Here is an 18,526-nt window from a genome sequence, read left to right on the forward strand (position 1 = left end):
AAACCATTGCAAATATGTTTCCCTGATCTTTCTTTGGAGCCATTACAGGGATTACAGCAGTAAGGGTAAGAAAAATGAACAATATGGAAAGAATTAAAAAAAAAACGATTGCAATGATAAAATATTATGGAACGATAAATAGCAATAATTATACTATTACTTATTACAAGTCTGCCTAGGAAGACCAGTGGGGGGCAGCATGATGAGGACATACTCCTATTAAAGGATGATGGTTTGTATTTGTGCAAGAGCAAATATATCACAGGAGAAAATATGTATCATGCTTTCATTGAGCAAGTACAATTCCACTGTTGAATTTATGTATCATGAAATCATATCATTAGCATTCAAGAAGTTTTCTTTATTGTCATAATCACCTACAATGAACTTAAAACAGAAGTTTACCTTTTTCACTCTCAACCTAAGATTCATATTTTTATACTTGGAAGGTATATATTCTATTTGATCTTCTTTGTGGAGTTCTACCCGATCCTCTTCAGGATCCTCTTCGTCACTTGATGGTATGACTAACCCATCATCATCGCTCAGATCAAAAAAGCTCTTGGGTTCTGAGCATTTCTGTAATAAAAAAAAAAATGAAGAGAATTATCTTCAAATAATTCCAGTCAATATCACTGGCAAAACCATGCTCTGCATTTACAGTAAAATGGTCTTTTCAGTCTTAATATACAAATTAAAATTAAAAAGAATATTAATGTCATTCAAGGTGATTCATGTGAGAAATATGAAAAAATAAATTAGAACTAGAGGTTTATCTTGAAGTATAATACAAAAACTTCTGAGCACAGAATTACAATAATTTTTGTAAATTTATCAGATAAAAAATTAGCCCTACAGGTGTATTGGATCTAATGTAACCAATATCAAGTTAAAAACAATATCTAGTTTGTCAGTCTCAGTATCTAAATTGGGTGCCGGAAGTGTGTGGCTCCACTGTCACACTACACAATTTGAAACCGTCTGCTAGTAAATTCGATCTTTTCTTCTTGGGTTGCAAGCAGCACAATAGTTTCTTCTTAAAAACTCGGTTATAAGAGGTTCTTGGGATGCAGTGGCTTTGAGTGACATGGGTACTGACTAAGTACACCAGGGCAAGGTCCTGCCATCAGGTTATCAGTAGTAAGTTTATAACTTTAGGACGAGCAAACACGACAGAATTGGTTTAACAAAGCCACTACAAATGTGTTTCCTGTGCACAGATCTTTCCCCGGAGGTATTACTCGAGGGCTGTGGCACCCCTAGCAGCACCAGCCGAACTCGGTTGAGTACCTTGTCAGGCTGGGAGGAACGTAGAGAGGGGAGGTCCCCTTTTTTTGTTTCATTTGTTTGATGTCGGCTACACCCCCAAAATTGGGGGAAGTGCCTTGGTACATGTATGTATATATTACTCGAGGATTACAAAATGAGTAAGGGTAAGAAAAATGAAAACTAGGAAAAATGTTCAAATTGCTCCTACTGTATTAAACTCTTTGATTTGTTGAATTTTACAACTCTTTGATGTAAAGCAAATAAGAATTACAGGACTTTATTCTAACAATTAGAATCAATTGTAGTTATCATTTAAATAAAAAGCCAAGAGAATTGTAAGAGGAGTCCAATGATATATAATCATGGAACTATAAACAGCAGTCACTCCACTAGTTATTACAAAACTGCCTAGGAAAACCACGGGTCCAAATGAAAAGCTATTGTCAGTAATGTAAAAGTACTAGTGAAGACTAACAGAACTGTTAACAGTATAAAGGTGCTGATAGCTTAGTTTTATTATGTGACGTTGCATGGTGGGAGAGGGTTTATTGAACTTGCCTTTTTTTATTGCCCGGTCCACAGATTGCTGTGTGGACAACTCGATCGTTCCCTATACATTTTGTGCCTCTTTTGCTCCCTTTATTTCCCACACCCATCCATTCCTTTTCTTTCCCAATACAATTTCAGATCCCAAATTTCCTATAGTCTCCACCTTGATATTAACATGTTCATGGTCCAGAAAAAATCTGTGGCACTATTAATCTAGCTTAGTAATATTCTCTATCTTTGGTGCATCTGATGAACTTGTCTAACTGAACGATCCATAATAGCACTATTGAGATAAAAGCTTAGCCAAAAATTATGACTAACTATTCACAAACAATGAATGCAGATGACACAGAACTGAATCAGGCTTCAAGGGGTTGGGTGTCGTAAATTCGATCGAGGCCTGATGAACGGTCTAGACCTACCCCCTCGAAAGGGTTCCTTCTGCAAGGGAGATTCCGAGGCGGTAGTCGTCACAGTCGAGGGTTTAACCTGCTTAGAAGACTAGGCAAGCAAATCATTAGTTGACTTCTTTTCCACCGCGGAGAGAATCTTGGCCACTATTTCTTAGGGAAACAGATGATCCTTGTCGAGAAGAGAAAACAAAAGTGCGGTCTTCTGAGGCGAAGCGACTCCTTTCGAAACAAAAGAACACCAGAGCTTTCTTTTCTTGAGAGTCCCGAATGCAAAGAGAGAGGCCAGCTCATCGCAACCATCCCGAACTGATTTGTCAGCGCATGACAAAACCCCAAGCCAGTACGATGCCAGATCTTCCTGTAGAGTAGGGCAATCCTCTATTTTCATAGCGCGGGCTCTGATCGTCCAGTCCAAGGAACTCATAATTTCTAAAATCTTGAAAATATTCTTTACTGAATGGTCCAACTCGGGCCATGTAAAGAATATTTTAGCTGCTGCAAACGCGGACCTTCTAGTTGCATCCACCAACCCAGAGAAGTCCCCCTAGGAGGAGGCAGAAACTCCCATAGAGGGGGCTTCTCCGGTTACGTAGAACTTATACCTCTTCTTAATAATCTTTGACAAAGGATAGGCGAAAGTTGCTTTTCCGAGTTCTCTCTTGACCTTCAACCAATCTTCTATATCACAAAGGGAATGTTTAGCAGCCTTGGAAAGAACGAGCTTTGGGAGAAGATTATCAAAATTCTTCCTTCTCATCAGGAAGATAGAAGCAGGCGACCTGGGAGGGGCTGCTACGAAGTAATCCGGGTATATGTCGAGAAGGTAGCGTAAAAGTTTCAAATAACATGAGAGAGGGATAGAGTCCGCTTCTAAGTCCTCCTCGTCATCCGAAGAGATAGGCGACAGAGACAGTTCTTGATTCGACTCATTATTCTTCGTACATTGTTTGTTTTCTTTTATCCAGTTAATCAGCTCCTGCAACTGTCGATGTAATGGAATCAGATTCTCGTCTTCTTGAGTTGAAGTCGAAGCAACTGGGGTTGTGGATTTCGACACGATAGCCACCAGAGGTCTCGAGCCAGTCGAATTATCTGACGCATGCGAAGTCGAAGGAAAGGTTTCGGCAGCTTGATGAGTCGAAGATCTCGACGAACTCAGAATCGGTCGCTCCACAACCGAGTCGCAGGCAGCTGTCGCTGTCGTAAGAATACGAGGCGAAGTCCATGTAGTTACACTACACGACGGGCGAAAGATATCTACTTCTCTGTTCCTCTTCACAGGGGGCGGAGACAGCATCTCTTCAGTCGAACGTCTCTTCAACGGATGTGAGACTGAAGAATCACGTCACTTACGACGTCTAACCTGCGACGAATCACTCGACTCTGTCAATAACTGATTACCGAACGACACACCTTTCTAATGGTGTTTAGTCGAATCCTGCTGTCGCACCACAGGATTGATGGAGGAAGCGACTGTCTGTGGGCAAACCCCAACAGTCTCCCTTGGACCTCCGGTATGTCTTTTCCCCGAGGCGGGGGAGCGGGACAGTGACCTTCGTCTAGGAGAACTATCGGGACAAACAGCCACCACCTCAGATTGCACTGCACTGACACTTTTCACTTTACTAGAAGTCTTTCTTATGAAAGACTTTACAGATAAACCTAACTGCCTCACTGTATTAGCTAATACATCAAATTTCTTTTCAAATTTAGACTCGAGGCTGGCAATGGTGTCAGGAGAAACTCCACAGGAGCGAAGGAGTTACAGGAGCAGGAGTAGGAGGACTCAAGATTGAAGTCATAATAAATGGAAAAGGAGAAGGAATAGGAGCAGGAGCTTCAATAGAAGAAGCTGAAGAAGCTAAACTAGTCTTACTTTCAGCTCTGAGAGCCGCCTTCCTCTTCCTATCCTTAATTATCTTCCCCGAGTGAGAAACAAAAACTTTCCACTGTTGTTCCTCCAATCCTTGCATTCATCACAAGTAGATTCTCTAGAGCACTCAAAACCGCTAAACTTAATGCACTTAGTGTGCGAATCATAAATTAATTTAACTAACCTAGTTTTGCACCCTCCGGCACAAAACCTAACTACCGAAGGACTAGAGTCCAACATCATGTTAAGACCACAAAATTGCAGAAAAGAAATTCAGCTTCAATCCTACAAACACAGAGTTGAATACTTCACCGATAATGGAGAGATAATACTTCCCAACAAATGAAGAAAAAAGTCTGCACCGACCACCGATGTTCACCAGAAGCCGGCAGAGAATAAATTGATGTTACCTGGACAGTTGTACTTGTAGCTCCCTCGAGTGGAGGGAGATAACGTCACCTACATCAGCGATGGCGGCGCCACCGCGGTAGTTTTGAATCTATTGTCTGCCATTTGTAGGGAACCTACAGCTGTATAATTGTTCGGTAAGACACTGCAATAAAATTGTCAAGTAGTTTGACGTAATTTTGTCCATGCACACACACACAGAAATAAATAACTGAACCAACTCGATTGCATAATCTGCTTGGTGGATGTAGTAAGAAGATTTGGCACGTAGCCGAAATATAACACAAATTTGAAAAAACAAAACGGCTCTGTTTTAAGGGAACAAATCTCCCCCATTGAAACTATTATTTTGAGGTTATTTCAATCTTTTTTTGCACCTCAGCCAATTCTCATATTTCAAAAAGCATATTAAAGATAATTATATAAGATACTTTTTTATAGAATTGATTTTTTATCAGTCCTTATTTTCTTTATATTTATTGTTTTAAGCTTATTGGGAATGTTTATGAAGATGGCCATTTTCTTAAAATTCCTCCTATACATATTTAAGACACAAGATTTCCTATATTTTCTTATGTAAATGGTAAATATTTGTCATAAACAAAAAAAAATAAGGTTTCATTTTTCTCAGTTTATAATCCATTCTGCAGCCCTCAAACACAACTTGAAGCATATAGCTATATGAAAATTTGGAAAGAAGCATTGAAATAATCGTAATGATTATAAAACCCTGCAGTAATCTATATTTAGTAAAATCATTTTTATTAGAGAATGGAAGAATATAGAGGATTGAAACTTATAACAACCTTAAAATTAACGATAAAACTGTATATTACCATGGATGATGTTCCTGTTGCAATAGAGTCCGTATTAACGTTAGTTTCCAGAAGTGGTGGCTCAGGCTCCTTGTTACACTGGAAAAAAACAAATGTTTAAATCAGACTACGACAAAAACACAACTGTAAACATTTTAAACTAAAACTGTAACTATGACTTGTTCCTAATTCAGAAAATTTCAATGCCTACCTAAATCAACCGATAATCATACTTATTGGAATTTATTGATTTTTCCTTTTTCTATTCAATATAGAATGGCTTTTTATAAATCAGATAAATAATCGACAGAAGTAAATGGTTTAAACAAATCATACTGTAATTCTTTAATATTTTAAATTTTCATTCATGTGTTACCTATAGCCTTTTTAGCAAAATGTGTTATCCATCTTAATTGGAGCAAGAACAGCTTAGTCGGTCTAAATAGTGAAGCAACTGATTCTTGGAAGAAGCTAGAATTAGTCCATCATCAAGATACCTCATCAGATGTACTATGTTTAATTGGGCTCAAGATGAGATCAGATTAATCACTTTTGTGCACACTTAAGGAGTGGCAGACAGTCTGAAGCACAGGCTTTTCAAGTAGTGCACTACTCCCTCAAAGATGAAGAAGATACTTTTGCAGGACTGATGAACAGGTAATTGAAAATATGAGTCTTTTAGGTCCACTGAAAGATGAAGTCTTCCTTTCAGATAGCAACCGAGTTTGATGAACAAGCGGGTTCAGGGACAAAAGGTCGTGACTGGGCTCCAGGCCCCTGTCGATTTCTCCACCAAGAAGAGTCAACTGTAGAAACCTAAAAAACAGCCTTGAATAGTTACATGCAAATTGTTTTCCTTTATCATTTGTGCCTCCACCATCAAGGACAAGAGCTTTCCAAGATTTTGGAGAGTACAGTACCTCTGGAAGTCAATAAGGGTGTAATTGAAGGGAGAACGAAGATTTACTAAGGGCAGGGGTTATCCAATCCAAAAAAAAACTTCTACTACCCATGGCTCTACTACATGCTGCTGTCATATTGGCCAACGACATGACAGGAAATCTTCACAATACTGGCACCTGGAGTGGACTAACAATTTCAGTCTTCTCTTCCTCCCTTCTTACCTCTACTAACCCTCCCAAATTGGCCAAGTTAGGCACAAAATGTGGAGCATTATCAGCACTTTTCTTATAAAAATATGCACCTGGAGGTCTTAATTTGACTTTGGAAGCAGCTAGTGCTTCCTTCAAAGCCAATCTTGAAGGTGTGAGAGAGACCGGAGATCTCATCGCTGCTGTCTTTGAAGAGCCTGGACCTCTGAAGGTAACTTCACAATAGATGAGGGATTTTTAGCTAGCATTCCTCCACCTCTCAATCTTCGCATCTACGTCCTCTTGAGGAGAGAGAAATATAATCTCAAGCACCAGGGAATTCAACTTGCTTGTAAATTCAGAAAACGGCCACACTCCACTTCATTAGGACCCAGTTGGTTTGCTAACACGTGTTCAAGATCACTGCCCATGATCCAGACACAATCAACTTACTGTACTTTGCTAATGTTTCAGTATTTGACAAATCTGAGTAGTGGTGAAGTAGGTAACTATACCAAAGCACAGGCCAATCTGTGTAAAATCCAGTAGGAAGGCCATGGAAGAAGAGGTTTACATGACAGCAGTCAAAAGCTAAGAAGACTGCATCCTTTGTTTAGTCTCTACATGCAAGCTCACTAATGCAGACACTATGGGATTGATGACAAAGTACACAGAGTAACTTCCTCTGGCACACAGAATCTATTCTGTTGAGTGTGTGCTAGAAACGATCTTGCTCTGTTGGCTAGACTGGTGTGAATTCTCAGGCTAGGAGATCCAACAATTCATTATGTCCAAGGATTTGCAAGCCCTTTCTGACCATGGTAACTCAAGTGATTGATTGATTGATTGATTTAAAGTTTTCAGGCATCCTGATAACTCAAGTGAGGTCTTTGATTTTTGAAGGGCGCTGATATGCCGATCAATGCTCCTTAAACACATTTTCCCAAAATCCACAATAGCCTCTAAAAACATTTATAAACGAGCATTTGTTTTATGGATATTCTGCTTTCGCCGGTGCTGGACCGGGGTCGGGCAACCAGAAGACTCTTCTCTCTCAATCAAGTTCACTTTGAACAGGACCAGCGTAAAAATAGTCCACATAAGCTCAAAAGCGGATATATGCCCAAGAAAACTGCCAACTTGCCTGTCCATATTATTACTAGCTAAGCTACATTCCTAGCTGGAAAAGAAGGTTGCTATAAGCCCTTGGGCTCCGAAATGGATAATAGCACAGCGAGGAAAGGAAATACTTTGATACTGTGCCTGAGTGTACCTTCAAACAAGAGAAATTTAATCAAGCCAGTAAAAGACCATGGTACAGAGGTTTTGACACCATCCATGGCTGAAGAACAATAGCTTGATTTTGGCGTTTCATTCCCTATAAGCACTGCTTACCATAGCTAGAGACTCTTCTACCCTTGAGAGAAGAAGAATTTTTCGGTTATCTTGGTGCAGTCAGGCATATGATGAAAAAAGATAATGTGTAAAGAAAATGTCAGACTATTTTATGTATGTGTAGGAAAAGGAGATACGAGCAGTAACAAGAAAGTGATCCAGTATGAAAAAATCTGACCAGTCAAAGGATCCACTAACATTTTGGTGGTAATATCTAATCACGCCATTCACCATTCTGAAGTCGTAAAATTCTCTATTATTATTATAAGCTAAGCTACAATCAACAAAGACTTTGGGATTCTCACCTTTATTCATGGTTGTGTAAGATCTACCGCATTTTAGTGTGTTTTTTGTTATCATACATACCCACATGGCCCTCATTAGCCAAGGGCGACATTCCCTATACTAGGCATTAGTCCAGTCCCCCAGCTTAGAAATGAAGCAATCTTTACATCTTACCCGACCACCAAATACCAGCATACACAATCAAATTAAATAAAATTAAAAATTATGATATTTTGATTATAAAATAAATTTTTGAATATACTTACCCGGTGAATATATAATAGCTGACGTCTCGGACGGCTTGACAGAAACACAAAAACTCGCGAGCGATCGCCATGAAGGTTGCGGGTGTGCCCACCAGCGCCGACTATCGGCCAGATACCGCATATACATGTAAACAGCTCCAGTTCTTCTCATCCCGCTGGGTCTCTATCGGGGAGGAAGGGAGGGCCTTTAATTTATATATTCACCGGGTAAGTATATTCAAAAACTTATTTTATAATCAAAATATAATTTTTAAATATTAAACTTAGCCGGTGAATATATAATAGCTGATTCACACCCATGGTGGTGGGTAGAGACCAGTATTAATACAGTTTACGGCGTATATGCTTAGAGTTTTTGACAGTTATATCATAACAAAACCCAAATAAATATAGGTACCTGGTAAGGAAGCTGACTCTGACGATTACTCTGCCTTGTTAGTCCGCTTTCCTCACGAAGCCCAGCTATCCTCTCAGGATGCTGAAAGACTCCCAGGAGCTGAAGTATCCAGGGCGACAACCCATACAACAGGACCTCATCAAAACCCTTAATCTGGGCGCTCTCAAAAAATGACATTTGACCACCCGCCAAATCAACCAGGATGCGAAAGGCTTCTTAGCCTTCCGTACAACCCAAAACAAGATTAAAAACATTTCAAGAGACAGATTAAAAGGATATTGGAATTAAGGGAATGTAGTGGTAGAACCCTCACCCACTACTGCACTCGCTGCAACGAATGGACCCAGTGTGTAGCAGTCCTCATAAAGAGTCTGGACATCTTTTAAGTAAAATGACGCGAATACCGACTTGCTTCTCCAAAAGGTCGCGTCCATAATACTTCACAGAGATCTGTTTTGCTTAAAGGCCACGGAAGTTGCTATAGCTCTTACTTCGTGCGTCTTAACCTTAAGCAAGCAACGGTCTTTTTCACTCAAGTGAGAATGAGCCTCTCGGATTAAAAATCTAATAAAATACGACAAAGCATTCTTTGACATAGGCAATGATGGCTTCTTAACTGAGCACCACAAGGCCTCAGATCCACCTCGTAAGGATTTGGTACGAGCTAAATAAAACTTAAGAGCTCTAACTGGACACAGTACTCTTTCAAGCTCGTTGCCTACGATCTCTGACAGGCAAGGTATATCAAATGACTTAGGCCAAGGACGAGAAGGCAGTTCATTTTTGGCCAAGAAACCAAGCTGAAGTGAACATGTGGCTTTATCTGTGGAAAAGCCGATGTTCCTACTGAAGGCATGGATCTCACTGACCCTTTTAGATGAAGCCAAGCACACTAAGAAAAGTGTCTTGAGGGTGAGATCCTTCAGGGAGGCTGAATGTAATGGCTCAAACCTGTCGGACATTAGGAACCTTAGGACCACGTCTAAGTTCCATCCAGGAGTTGCCATACGACGCTCCTTAGAGGTCTCGAAAGACTTAAGGAGATCTTGGAGATCTTTATTATTAGAAAGATCTAAGCCTCTATGTCTGAATACAGACGCCAACATGCTCCTGTAGCCCTTAATAGTGGGCGCTGAGAGGGAGCGAACATTTCTCAGATGTAGGAGAAAGTCTGCGATTTGGGCTACAGAGGTACTGGAAGAGGAAATAGATGCTGACTTGCACCAGTCTCTAAAGACTTCCCACTTCGACTGGTATACTTTGATGGTAGAAGCTCTCCTAGCTCTCGCAATCGCTCTGGCTGCCTCCTTCGAAAAGCCTCGAGCTCTTGAGAGTCTTTCGATAGTCTGAAGGCAGTCAGACGAAGCGCGGGGAGGCTTTGATGAAGATCCCTTACGTGGGGCTGCCGTAAGAGATCCATCCTTAGAGGAAGACTCCTTGGAACGTCTACCAGCCATTGAAGTACCTCTGTGAACCACTCTCTCGCGGGCCAGATGGGAGCAACCAACGTCAACCTTGTCCCTTCGTGAGAGGCGAACTTCTGCAGTACCTTGTTGACGATCTTGAATGGTGGGAATGCGTATGCGTCCAGGTGAGACCAGTCCAGTAGAAAAGCATCTACGTGGGTCGCCTCTGGATCTGGGACTGGTGAGCAATAGGTCGGGAGCCTTTTGGTCAACGAGGTGGCAAAGAGGTCTATGGAGGGTTGACCCCAAGTCACCCAAAGACTCTTGCACACGTCCTTGTGGAGGGTCCATTCCGTGGGGATCACCTGACCTCTCCGACTGAGACAGTCTGCCAAGACGTTCAAGTCCCCCTGGATGAATCTTGTCAACAGGGAGATGCCTCGATTTTTTGACCAGATGAGGAGGTCCCTTGCGATGACGAACAGTGTGTGGGAGTGAGTGCCTCCTTGCTTGGAGATGTACGCCAATGCTGTGGTGTTGTCTGAATTGACCTCTACCACTTTGTTTCGAAGAATGCTCTCGAAACTCATCAAGGCCAAGTGAACCGCTAATAGCTCCTTGCCGTTGATGTGCATGCTCTTCTGAACCGAAGTCCAAAGACCCGAACATTCCCGACCGTCCAGAGTCGCTCCCCAACCCAAATCCGACGCGTCTGAGAACAACACGTGGTTTGGGTTCTTGACTGCCAGGGACAGACCCTCTCTCAGACTTATATTGCTGTCCCACCAGTTCAGGCATGCTTTTACTGGCTCGGAGACCGGGATTGATACAGCCTCTAAAGTCTTGCCCTTGTTCCAGTGTGAATCTAGATGGAACTGGAGAGGGCGAAGGTGAAGTCTCCCTAGCGAGACAAACTGCTCCAGGGATGACAGAGTCCCTACGAGGCTCATCCAACTTCTTACTGAACAACGGTCTTTTTTCAGCATGAGTCGGACTTTGAGCAGGGCTTGCTCTATTCGGGTGGCAGACGGAAAAGCCCGAAAAACTAGACTGTGAATCTCCATCCCCAAATAGAGAATCGTCTGGGATGGAATCAGTTGAGACTTTTCTAAGTCTACATCAGTCCCAACTCCTTTGCCAGACCCAACGTCCAGTGAAGGTCCTGCAGACAGCGATGACGGGACGATGCTCTGAGAAGCCAGTCGTCCAAGTACAGGGAGGCTCGAATTCCCGATAAATGAAGGAACTTTGCCACATTCCTCATGAGCCTCGTAAACACGAGAGGAGCAGGGCTGAGGCCGAAGCACAGTGCTCGAAACTGGTACACCACATTCCTGTAAACAAACCTCAGATACGGTTGAGAATCCGGGTGTATAGGAATGTGGAAGTACGCATCCTGCAGGTCGAGAGAGACCATCCAGTCTCCCTCTCTGACCGCTGCTAGGACGGACTTCGTGGTCTCCATCGTAAATTTTGTTTTCGTAACAAAAACGTTGAGCGCACTGACGTCCAGCACTGGCCTCCAACCTCCTGTATGCTTTGGGACTAGGAAGAGACGGTTGTAAAATCCCGGTGATTGAAGGTCCGAGACTTTCACCACCGCTCCCTTCTCTAGCAACAGAGACACCTGGTGATGTAGAGCTTGTCTCCTTGACTCCTCTCGATACCTGGGAGAGGTCTAGAGGAACTGTTATTAGAGGAGGTCTGCGTACAAAAGGTATTTTGTACCCCTCCTTGAGCAACAACACAGACTCTTGGTCTGCACCCCTCTTCTCCCAGGCCTGCCAGAAGTTGTTCAGTCTGGCTCCTACCGCTGTCTGAGGACGTGGGCAGTCAGACTCTGCCACGGGAGGACTTGGATCCTCTCCTCTTGCCTCTCTTTCCGTCGGCACGAGCGCCTCCCCTGCTGGGAGCTCTGCCACGAAAGGGCGGGATAAACCTAGACGCAGGAGTATCGATTCTGGGTCTCACAACAAAGGATGAAGAAGGAGCTCCCTTGCGAGCAGAAGAAGCCATCAGGTCATGTGTATCCTTCTGTACAAGCGAAGCAGCAATGTCCTTGATCAGCTGCTGAGGAAACAAGGCAGCCGATAAGGGAGCAAAGAGAAGTTCCGATCTTTGACAGGGAGTAACTCCTGCTGAAAGGAAAGAGCAAAGGGTTTCCCTCTTCTTCAGGACACCAGACGTAAAGGTGGAGGCGAGCTCATTGGAGCCATCACGGATAGCTTTGTCCATACAAGACATAATAAGCAAGGAAACATCCTGGTCGGCAGACGAGATCTTCCTGCTTAATGCTCCTAGAGACCAATCTAAAAAGTTAAAAACTTCGAAGGCCCTGTAAACCCCTTTAAGGAGATGGTCAAGGTTCGAGGAGGACCAACAAATTTTAGAGCGTCTCATGGCCAGGCGACGGGGAGAGTCTACGAGGCTTGAGAAGTCACCATGGGCAGAGGCAGGGACTCCCAAGCCGAGAACTTCTCCCGTGTCATACCAGACGCTCGCTCTAGAAGCTAGTTTAAAAGGAGGGAAGGCAAAGGCCGTCTTCCCCAAACTCCTCCTGGTAACCAACCAGTCGCCTAGTAGACGTAAAGCCCTCTTAGAAGAGCGAGAGAGCACTAGCTTAGTAAAGGAAGGCTTGGCAGCAGCTAAGCCTAGAGCAAACTCAGACGGAGGCGAACGAGGAGCAGCAGTCACAAAATGATCTGGGAAAAGATCCTTAAAAATCATCATGATTTTCTTAAAATCCATAGAAGGTTGCGCAGCCTTAGGCTCTTCCACGTCTGATAAAATATCCAAAGGATTATCAGTAGGCGGAGGATCAGCAACATCCTCATCTGAAGGAACCTCGTCCGACAATTGATGAGTCTCAAGCAAGGGAGAGACCTGCCGTGGTGGCAATGCTTGACAAGCAAAGTCCACACGCAAAGGAGCATCAGTAGCAGTCAAGGACGCTACGTCATGTAACTGCTTAAAGGACTGACCAGCAACAACAACAGGAGCGTGAGGACGCTCGACGTCAAGTCGAGACTGCCTTGACTGCCTAGATTGAGCAGTTAAAACAACCCTTGACTGCGGTGCTTGACGCTCAACGTCAAAACAAGGCAACTGAGCTGGTTGGCGAACGTCCTGAACGTCAACACGAGCATGCGGCAGCGGCTGAACGTCAACACGAGACTGCGGCAGCGGCTGAAAGTCAACACGGGACTGCATCGAGTGAGGCTCCAAGTCACGTGACTGACGTGACTTTGTAACGTCAACAGGACGAGTAAAGGCTCGTTTGGGCGGCTGAAGGCCAGGATCTCAATCAGCGTAACGGCGAGGATCATCGTGAACCTGCTCAACGGTATACTCCTCCATAAGGGAGGCAAGCTTATTCTGCACATCCTGCAGGACAACCCATTTAGGATCAACGGGAGTCGGTACGGGCCGAGACGATGGTAACGTCTGTGACGGCAAAACATTGCCTTTACTGAGACTCTCGGAGCCCGTGTTACGCTTTCGTTTAAGCGGCGAGCAGTCTTCCGATGACTGCACAGGGTCAGAGCTGTCCCAATGGCTACAGCCAGGACGCTGGACCTGTCCTGAAGGGACTGACTTCCGCTTTAAGGGTCTAGAAACTTTGCTCCAAGGTTTCTTTCGCGAGAAGTCTTCGGAAGACGAGGAGAAAACCGCCTCGCTCGTCTTATGGTAGGGGCGGTCTTGACGAGACACGCCCGAAACCATAGAGGGAACGTCTGTTCGTTGGTTAGAGCCTCTCGTCCCCATAAGTCCTACGACTTTACTTCTCCCTGGTGCATGGGAGCTTGAAAGAGGTCTCGGACTAGGAGAACGACAAGCACGAACAGACGAACCCTCGGTCGCAACACTAAAAACACTTTGCGCACTAATCACTTTATCCCCACGATTTTCTAATGTGGCACTCTGACACTTTAACACATTCACATCCCCCATGAGTTGATTATGGTCCGCTGCCAAAGACTCAACTCTCTCGCCCAACGCTTGAATGGGAAGCAACATATCCCGCATGGATGGTTCACGAGTGCTAGTAGAAGGTTCAGGAACAACTACTACAGGGGAAGGATTAGGTTCAGGGGCATGGGAGGAGGAAAAATCTAATGATCTAGAGGAGCTTCTCCTCACCCTATCTCTCTCAAGCTTACGAGAATACTTATCAAACTCTAGCCAGTCGAATTCCGAAAGTACCACGCACTCATCACACCGATCTCCTAATTGGCAGGTTTTACCCCGGCAATTAGAACACACGGTATGTGGGTCGAGAGAGGCCTTTGGAAGACGTTTGTTACAATCCCTAGCATTACATTTACGAAATTTAGGAATCGGAGAAGGGTCAGCCATTTTGAAAAGTCAAAGAAAATCCAAAAACAATCCAAAGTCATCAACAATAAACGCTATCCAAAAAAGGGTTCAAGAGTTTTAATTGAAGAGAAAAACACCTGCACTGCGAAAGCTCAAAACCAAAAAGAAGTACTTCACCAAGAATGACGAAAAACTCCAGGTCAACAGCGAGTAACGGAATCAACTTGTCGACAAGACCGACAGAGAAGAACTGGAGCTGTTTACATGTATATGCGGTATCTGGCCGATAGTCGGCGCTGGTGGGCACACCCGCAACCTTCATGGCGATCGCTCGCGAGTTTTTGTGTTTCTGTCGAGCCGTTCGAGACGTCAGCTATTATATATTCACCGGCTAAGTTTAATATTTAAAACTCTGAGATGTAGATATGTCACTCTATCCTGCTACCTCCAAATATACCAGCCATGCAAGTTGTTGAGAGCTTCTGTTTGGTAAAATCCTATCACAAAATGTTACCTAAAATCCCACTTAATTACTTCCATAAAATATACAATTACCTGAAAATGTCTCAATTCCTATAAAACTTTCTCTTGCTTTGTTAGATATTTCCCAAATTCCTCTATAATTTACTTGCAATTCACAGATCTTGGGAAATTCCTAAACATCGATCCCTCTGATCTCATTTGTAACTCTGATGGCCCTAGGCACGATGATAAACAAGATTTATTTTCTTTTGTTATTTCCATCCTTATTTTCTCAACTATCATCTCTACAAAATAATATTTTCATGTCTTAGATGTATATTTTATATTATCAATGTCCATTGTTCTTGTGAGTAAAAGTTAGCCAACTGTAGTTATCTTGATCTATTGGCATAGCATGCAGTATCTGGCATTAAGAGGGAATTGTGCATTTCCTATTTCAAAGCCCATGAAATACCCAAAACCAGAATTATCCAGTTCAAAGATCAATGAAAGCCCATGTCACACGCAAGGTAGGAGACCCGAAGAACAAACAACTTGGAAATGTACTTAATTCTGGTCCATTGTAAACCTAAAGTCCCCTGCAAGAGGATCGCCAACAGCCCAGAAATTCTTGACTCTGGTGCAGAGGAAAGTGAAGAACTTGTACCCCCTTCCTTTGTCACATTTTGTTCCTATTTCATCTGTTATTATTTGTAAACTTCTCTTGTAGTGTACTTCCTTATTTCCTTTCCTCACAGAGCTATTTTTCCTGTTGGAGCCGTTGAGCTTATAGCATCCTGCTTTTCCAACTAGGGTTGCGGCTTAGCAAGTAGTAGTAGTAGTAGTAGTAGTAGTAGTAGTAATAATAATAATAATAATAATAATAATAATAATGATCGATCAGTCTGATACCCTGGAATCCTAGTCATGTTACAGTACTCTTTATGGTTTTTTGGAAGGATCAGCAATGTACCAAATCCTCTCCCTCGGGAAGGCGTTGAGGCAAGAGGTACAGACAAGCCAGCTACCAGTCACCAATCTTGCAAGAGGGGAGGCCTGAACATTATCAATCAGGATACAGAGCCCTTCTCTATGCCTCTCTTGCCCAGGAGTGTTCCCGGGTCCCTTCAATGACTCCTCCGCGAGCATGAACATTGCTACCTGCACTAACTTCAAAGGATACCCTTTGGGAGATCTGCTAAAGGCTTCGAGTCCTCCGAGTGGCCCTCTTGCTCTTGCGAGCAATGAGAACCTTCCTTTTATGTGCAATTGTGAAGAAGGTAGATAAGGATTCCTGTCGTCCACCCTTTACAACAGACTACCTGACAAACAACAGTTACCCATGATCACCTAGACCGTCACAGGCACCATTCTCACCACTCTTACGATCTCCATTCTCACAAACACCTCCTTGAGTGCAATCTCTACCATTTGGACTAACCTCTCCAAGCAGATGATCGTCATGCATCATATCCCCGCGTTTTAGGTCTCCAAAGGAAAAGAATCTTCATACTCAACGTATAAGTAATATGAACCAACGACTATATTCATCAAAATCATTGTTTTTTACAAAAGATTTATAAGTAATGTGACCCAAAGGTAAGAGCCATCAAAATGACATTTTTACATATGCTATTAATAAAGCATGTGGTGATTTAATATCTATGTCATAAAAATTTTTTACGGTATAAAGATAAAAAAAAAAAAAAAATCATAATTACAATACCTGGCTTAGTTGTCTTCTGCGTATCTTGCTCCACATTCTTACTATGTGCAATGAAGGGTGCCATGACCCTACAGCTTCTGGAAACTTAAAGACAGGCAATAACTTGATTTGTAAATCATCATCAGAACCTTCATTATTGTGTAACGACTCTTCCTGGACTGCTTGTCTCTCTTCTGCAACACTGTCTTCATGATTTGCTTCTAGAGTGGGAAAATCATTCAATTCTCTTTCATGTAGTAGCACTGGGTTAGTATCCTCATCAAAACTTATTTTCCTTTTGTTAAACAATCTTTTAGGTCTCCCGACCTTTTTTAGTCTTATTATTCTAGGCCTTCCACGACCACGTCTAATAGTTTCTGGTTCACTGATATCAAAGACATAAGATGGCCCTGGTTTTTCAATAGTTTCCATACTTTTATCTAATAACTCCTTTTTTCTATCTTTAGAGATCTCGAGTGAGTTGGATTTTTTTGAACTTTGTGTTTTCTTTGTTTTTGTATTGTCTTTCTGTTTTCCTATTTTTGTAGTGAATTCCTGTGATATATATGTTTCTTTTGCTTTTCTACTCGATATTTTGGGCCTTAAACCTGTTTGTTTTGATTTTATCAGGCCATCATGTTTTTCTGTTCTATACAAGGAGGCTTTTTTTGGCCTTCCACGTGTATTTTTTATCTGGCCATCTTGTTTTTCCGTTCTACACAAGGAGGCTTTTTTTGGCCTTCCACGGGGATTTTTTGTCTGGCCATCTTTTTTTTCTGTTCTACACAAGGAGGCTTTTTTTGGCCTTCCAGAGGGATTTTTTGTCTGGCCATCTTTTTTTTCTGTTCTACACAAGGAGGCTTTTTTTGGCATTCCACGGGGATTTTTTGTCTGGCCATCTTTTTTTTCTGTTCTACACAAGGAGGCTTTTTTTGGCCTTCCACGGGGATTTTTTGTCTGGCCATCTTTTCTTTCTGTTCTACACAAGGAGGCTTTTTTTGGCCTTCCACGGGGATTTTTTGTCTGGCCATCTTTTTTTTCTGTTCTACACAAGGAGGCTTTTTTTGGCCTTTCACAGGGATTTTTTGTCTGGCCATCTTTTTTTTCTGTTCTACACAAGGAGGCTTTTTTTGGCCTTCCACGGGGATTTTTTGTCTGGCCATCTTTTTTTTCTGTTCTACACAAGGAGGCTTTTTTTGGCCTTCCACGGGGATTTTTTGTCTGGCCATCTTTTTTTTCTGTTCTACACAAGGAGGCTTTTTTTGGCCTTCCACGGGGATTTTTTGTCTGGCCATCTTTTTTTTCTGTTCTACACAAGGAGGCTTTTTTAGGCCTTCCCCGAGGATTTTTTATCTGGCCATCATGTTTTTCTGTTCTACACAAGGAGGCTTTTTTAGGCCTTCCCCGTGGATTCTTTATATGGCCATCATGTTTCTCTGTTCTACACAAGGAGGCTTTTTTAGGCCTTCCCCGTGGATTCTATATATGGCCATCATGTTTCTCTGTTCTACACAAGGAGGCTTTTTTAGGCCTTCCCCGTGGATTCTTTATATGGCCATCATGTTTCTCTGTTCTACACAAGGAGGCTTTTTTAGGCCTTCCCCGCGGATTTTTTATCTGGCCATCATGTCTATTCTTTTTGATAAACTTCTGTGGTTTTCCAGGAGACTTTATCTTATTGTTTCTTATCCCAATTACTGTGGACTTTTTCCATCTTTTATTTTTTTCCTTTTCTTGTGATTCACCCTCTATTCTAGATTGTTGGGGCCTATCTTGGATTCTCTTTTCTCTAAATCTATTAAATGTTTCCCAATTCCCTTCCTTTTTCACATTTTTCCTCTTTTCAAACCTACTTTGGATTTCTACCCTTGCATA

The 18,526-nt window shown here is 42.6% G+C and overlaps 1 protein-coding gene across 1 annotated transcript in view; it reads right to left on the bottom strand.

Moving 5' to 3' along the window:
* The window catches only part of LOC137645297 (uncharacterized), a 28,420-nt gene extending 12,003 nt beyond the window's left edge, over positions 1–16,417 (bottom strand). The window contains exons 1-4 of the mRNA XM_068378114.1: positions 16,287–16,417; positions 6,452–6,644; positions 5,349–5,426; positions 406–579 (exon numbers count right to left, since the gene is read on the bottom strand). Coding sequence (XP_068234215.1) covers positions 406–579; positions 5,349–5,426; positions 6,452–6,644; positions 16,287–16,417 — 576 coding nt within the window. The remainder of the gene's footprint in view (positions 1–405; positions 580–5,348; positions 5,427–6,451; positions 6,645–16,286) is intronic.
* Between the last annotated feature and the right edge of the window lie 2,109 nt (positions 16,418–18,526).

This window comes from Palaemon carinicauda, chromosome 8 (genome assembly GCF_036898095.1).
Source record: "Palaemon carinicauda isolate YSFRI2023 chromosome 8, ASM3689809v2, whole genome shotgun sequence".
NCBI lineage: Eukaryota > Metazoa > Arthropoda > Malacostraca > Decapoda > Palaemonidae > Palaemon > Palaemon carinicauda.